Here is a 6000-nt window from a genome sequence, read left to right as displayed (position 1 = left end):
TCACAAATCATGAGAACATGGGACTTTCTATCTCCATATCTATCTGTCACCATTTGCACAAAAAGGTGACAAAGCGAGCATAAGGCACCATATGGGAACTACTTTATCATGCACTATAATTTTTCATTGAAACAAGTAGTCTTTACTCCATGATACTATTACAAGTAAACCAGGAAGAAATGCTATAACCTCCTATTAAACATTATTATTTTAAAGTGACAGATCAATAAATCACAAAAGCCTGCCAGAACAGTATTAATTAAGTTAAGAAAAATTAGTTTTATTTTAGCCAATTTCACAGCTGTATACTTTAGAAAACTTTACAGACTGTACACTTTTTATATTTATATATATATATATTTAATCTTTAGAACAGAAGCATAGGTCCAATGAATATAAATACTGTACCAACCCAAGCTATCGGCAGATTTACACAGCAATTCTCCAAAGAGAATGGGAGATGGTAGAGTTGGAAGTAAAAATGTAAAAACTGTACAAAAATAATGTGGATTATTTTTCTCCATACATTCAGCTACATTGCAAGCATGGATATTTTAGTATCCAGAGTAATAGATATCTGTAGTCACAAATCAATGATTCTCTCTGGGAATTGATGGCACATTGCATATATTTACAAAACACTCCTAAACTATACAGAAAAGTAAAATATATATTTGGGATTTATATATATATATATATAGTGTATCGATTAAAAAAGGCAATAGAATAGAATAGCACACTCCTAATAAAAAAAGGTAGTTTGGGGAGGGTATTTTGCAATTTAATAATGTACCAAAATTAACTTATTAAATAAAATATACTCTAGTGAGACCTAATATTTATACATGTATGAACATAAAATTATTTTTGGTGTAATACAGCTAGGAAATTTTATTGTGTAACTAAACAGTGAAATAAAATTACCTCTGAAGAATTAATGAACCTCACCCTTAAACACCAGATAAATCAGTGACCTGTTAATACTGCATCACACATAAGGAAAATACCTTGACAGTGGTTTCATCATGCTAACGTAAAATGAACTAGACATGTTCCCAACAGTATATGAAGACCCTTTCCATTTTATTAGCATATGTCCTGAGTACACACACACACTTTTTTGGGGACTTGTTAAAATTCATCCGTACACAGATACCATCCTGTGGGAATTGATTACGTTCTTTAAAAAATAAAAATAAAAGTCCGTGTCTGAGGTATTTTACATTCTTTTGAACAAAAGCATTTCCACAGTCCAACCTCAGTGGGCAATGAAATTCAGGGCTTGCCGCTACCCGTTTTTGTTTTAAATATATATTTTTATAATTTCATATATATATATATATATATATCTCTTATGAACAAAAAAATATGCATTTTTCCAAACTTCCTTGTTATGCACAGGTTTTTCATCTTCTTTCAGTACAAGGTGTTCAGAAATCAAGATGCAAGTTTACTCCTCATCTCACTTATGCCTGGGAAAAACTGATGGCAGGCTTTAGATTTTTGTTCAAAATGTAAAGAAATAAAAAGGAAGAGGAAAAAAAAATGTTAAATAAGGTAAGGTATCACAATGGGTGCAAATGTCCCTTTAAGTGATTCAAGGCTACTTCAAAAAACAAGTAATAGATCTTTAGAATTCATCAATTTTCCTTTGCAAGTATTTCAACATGGAGTCCATTCCTTGAGCAGATCCCCAAATTTTCTTAAGCAGTTCACACTCCCTTTCATTTGTTTGTTCCAAATCTCCTCTCATGACATTCCGAACTAAAGCTTTGGACTCTTCAAGTACCTGATAGAAGAAAAAATAAAATTAATATTTTGCACATCATCTATATTCAACTAGTACAAAATAATCGTAACAGTTTGACTTACAACAGGATTGCAGGTCACAAGTTCCTTAATGCGGACCATTACTTCTTGAGTAAATGTCCCAGGCCAGAACACCTGAGATACAAGGCCTTTTGCACATGCTTCTTGTGCAGTCAGTTTTCTTCCACTAAGTAACATCTCATTGGCCTAAATAGAAAAAAAATGTGTTTGAATAAAAGACAGCATTTTTTTTAATCCTTTATCTAATTAGAAAAACCTACTCAATATAATACAAGATATATTATTTTACTAAACACCTTTATCAAAATGGAATCTAAGGCTCTCTTCACATCAGCGGTATTTTGCCGGAAAGCCAGATCCGGCACCAATGCGTTTCAGCTCCATTCATTGCCTATGGAATGGCGGCAAGATGCAGTCGCATGCGACCGCATCTTGCCGCTATTCCATTGTAAATTAATGGAGCATTGAAAAGCATTGGTGCCGGATCCGGCTTTCCAGCAAAATACCGCTGATGTGAAGCGAGCCTTACCAACCTATTAAAACATAACTTAAACCCTTTTACCCCGAGCCTGTTTTCACCTTTCTGACCAGGCCAAATTTCACAACTCCAACCAGTGTCCCTTTATATGATAAAGAACTCTAAAACGTTTCAATATTTCCAAATGATTTTGAGAATAATTTTTTTGTGACATATTGGACTTCATGGCAGTGGTAAATTGTGATTGATATGATTATCATTTATTTAAGAAAATATGACAAAAAAAGTGACAATTTTCCAAATTTCGATTTTGTATGCCCTTAAAGAGTTATATAACAAAAAATTGTTAATAAATAAAATTTACCACATCTACTTTACATCAGAACAATTTTTGAAACATTTGTTTTTTGTTAGGAACTTAGAAGGGTTAAAAAAAATAGTAGCAATTTCTAATTTTTCCAATAAAATATATAAAACCAATTTTTTGGGGGATGACATTACATTTGAAGTGATTTGAGTGGCCTCTGTGACAAAAAACCCCCCCAAAAGTGACAACATTTTAACAACTTAAGAACTGGGCGATTTCTTATTTTTGTGCTTCTGTTTTCTCCTCTCTTTATTCCAAGAGCCATAACTTTTTATTTTTCTGTCGATTAAAGCCATGTGAGGACTTGTGTTTTTGAAGGATGAGTTGCACTTTTCAATGACACCATACAATTTATCATATGATGTAATGGTAAGCAGGAAAAAAATTCCAAGTGTAGCGTAATGGCAAATAGAAGTGATAATCTGCAATTGTTTTTTTTATTTTAGCCTTCATGTTACCATAAAACTGACCTGGTAATATGATTGTCCAGGTCAGTATGAATTCATAGAAACAAACATGTATAGTTTTTTTAGAATTCAGGGACTAAATAGAGCTCTATCATATGTGAGAAAGCACAACTATAAAGTTACCTGCAAGTGGTCTCTCACCCTGTGGTCCACCATCATCATCATACTTAACCACAGGGTGAAACACTCATCCAACAACCACTTGCAGGTAACTTTATATGTGTTTTCTCACATAGGATAGCGCGGTAGCACCTAAATTCTATTTGAGTACGTCTTGGGTGCTCACGCAGACCCTGTCCATTACCTGCAGCATCCTCATAATCAAAGTTTCCCAGTTAATTAAATATGTTAACTTGAATTAATCTACAGACACTTTTCTGTCTTTTTTTTTTGAGCGCCAGTGTTTTTTCCTATATACATGTATAGTTTTTAAGTGATGAATAAAATAAATAAAAATCTTGCTTGTGTCACGATTTTCCAAGAGCCGCAACAGTTTCAATTTTTGGGAGCTGGAGCTCTATGAGGGCTTGTTTTTTTGCGACCCGAGCTGATGTTTTTATTGATACTATTTTGGGAGATACGGTATGAATTGCCTGACATTAAATATTTAATTTTTGTTGCGGCAGCCAAAAACACTGCAATTCTGTTTTTTTAATTTTTTTTTCTCATTACACTGTTTACCGATTGGATTAATTTATTTTTATCATTTTTATATATCGGGTTGTTCCATACGCGGGGATACTAAATCTGTGTACTTTTTTTTTTTTTTTTTTTACATATTTATTGGTATATTTTATTTTTTCTTCATGTTAATGATTTTTTTAAAAAAAATGTTTAACAATTTCTTTTTCGCTTATTACTTAGTTCCTATATATGGGACATTGATTTTTATTACGCCGATTGCTGGTATAATTTATTGCAATGCACAAGCCTAGTGCAGGCACCGGCCCTGGCTGTGACAGCCGAAGCTCAGCTATCACTTAAGCTGAGCTGCTGGCGGCAATCGTGCGGGCACACCTTCTGTACCCGCATAATCGCCATGACGTAAATTTACAAGTTCCCCATCCAGACCATGACGTAAACTTACATAAGATGCTGTGAACGGGTTAGGTGTATTAAAGCACCCATGTCTGCTCTCTAGACATATAATATGCATTTAAAGCTAAAAAGCAATTAAGATTTTTTTCACATTAGTCATTCATTAAACTTTAGATATTTTTACAGATCTAAATGCAAAATTACTGTCGTGAAAAATGTGAAACAATATTTGTTACCAACTATGAACTATCTGGTCCAAAATTTGCACAATATTCTGGTAGGCTTCAAATATTCACCTTCCCTATTTTTTTCCTTTTTTGTGTAAACTTTTTAGTTTAGGAATATTATTTTTTTTTTTTACCTTCACAGTAAATTTGCAATTTTCAATGTCTACCTTTGAGGACTATAAAGGCCTTAATCTTTCTCATGTTGTGAATCAAACTCAATGCTCCAGATTTCTCATATAATTTGCGTGAAATAAATCACAGCTATTTTTCATGACCTGTGCCATATTTATGATGGTGCATTTGAAGACTTTCTAGCCTAAATGTGCACTGCCTGAAAATTAAATTGTATTGAGAAATCTCCATGACTGTCATCTAATATTCAACTTATCTACAGCTCCAGTTTCTTTACTGAAACTGAAAAATATTTTAAGTTTCATATGCAATATCCAATGTCTCTAGGAACAATACTTACTGAAGCAATGCCCATTATTTTAGGAAAAAGTAATGACGAACAACCATCTGGGCTTTGTCCAAAAGTAGTGTACGGCGTCTGAAACCAAGCTTTCTCATTAGCCCAGATAACATCACAGAGAGGCAGGATGGATGCACCAAGGCCAATTGCAGGTCCATTTACAGCAACAATAATTGGTTTCTTAAACTGTATAAAAGTATTCACAAACACTCTGCAAAATAATATAAACAACAATAATTATAAAAGAATATAAAAACATTATTACATCTTACAAGGGGAAAAATAGGATATCGTTCTGAGTATGTCATACAGTTGGTAATCCATTGCTTCCAGTCTATGCGAGGTTTCTTTTGAGACACTTAATTACAAAAAGCAGTCAGCTGAGAGAGAATTTAACACTGACTGTTGCATCAATTAGAATACTTTATAAGCATCAAATTGAATAATTAAAAAAACTGTTTAAAAGAAACCTAAAATGTAAAAATGGTACATAGCCAAAAAACAACAAAAAAACCACGTACGGTTATGTTCACATGTTGCGTTTTTACTGTTTTTTTATATTTTTTCATGTTTTTCTTTCATTGGATTTATGCAAATAAAAATTAGCTTTTTACAGAACTACAGTACTAGCAAAATGTGAAATTCCAGAAATCTAATGCGCATGCAAACTTGCTTCTATTTTCCTGACTGAAATGCAAAACTGCTGCGTTTTTAAAAGAAGCAGCCAGGGCTGTGGAGTCTGAGTTCATTTTGGTGACGTCGGTATAAAATGGACCGACTCCTAAAATATATAATAAATTGCGTATAATACAGTATGTGATGAAAATTTTTCATAAGAATTTGTCAAAGTTATGAAATGTTCCATAAATGTCTGTCCTATTCCTGATCAAAGAATCTAGGCTGTTAAGCTGGTGTCACACACAGCGACAACGACAACGACGTCGCTGCTACGTCACCATTTTCTGTGATGTTGCAGCGACGTCCCGTCGCTGTCGCTGTGTGTGACATCCAGCAACGACCTGGCCCCTGCTGTGAGGTCGCCGGTCGTTGCTGAATGTCCAGCTTCATTTTTTGGTCGTCACTCTCCCGCTGTGACGCACACATCGCTGTGTGTGACAGCG

At 33.9% G+C, this 6000-nt stretch overlaps 1 protein-coding gene across 1 annotated transcript in view; it reads right to left on the bottom strand.

The window, feature by feature from the left end:
- Positions 1–291: 291 nt before the first annotated feature.
- The window catches only part of CDYL (chromodomain Y like), an 88222-nt gene continuing 82513 nt past the window's right edge, over positions 292–6000 (bottom strand). The window contains exons 5-7 of the mRNA XM_075314794.1: positions 4880–5090; positions 1873–2016; positions 292–1789 (exon numbers count right to left, since the gene is read on the bottom strand). Coding sequence (XP_075170909.1) covers positions 1631–1789; positions 1873–2016; positions 4880–5090 — 514 coding nt within the window. The 3' untranslated portion in view covers positions 292–1630. The remainder of the gene's footprint in view (positions 1790–1872; positions 2017–4879; positions 5091–6000) is intronic.

The sequence above is a fragment of the Anomaloglossus baeobatrachus genome, chromosome 6 (genome assembly GCF_048569485.1).
Source record: "Anomaloglossus baeobatrachus isolate aAnoBae1 chromosome 6, aAnoBae1.hap1, whole genome shotgun sequence".
Lineage (NCBI taxonomy): Eukaryota > Metazoa > Chordata > Amphibia > Anura > Aromobatidae > Anomaloglossus > Anomaloglossus baeobatrachus.
The sequence above is the reverse complement of the archived record's forward strand: the minus strand, read 5'-3'. Positions and strand labels throughout refer to the sequence as shown.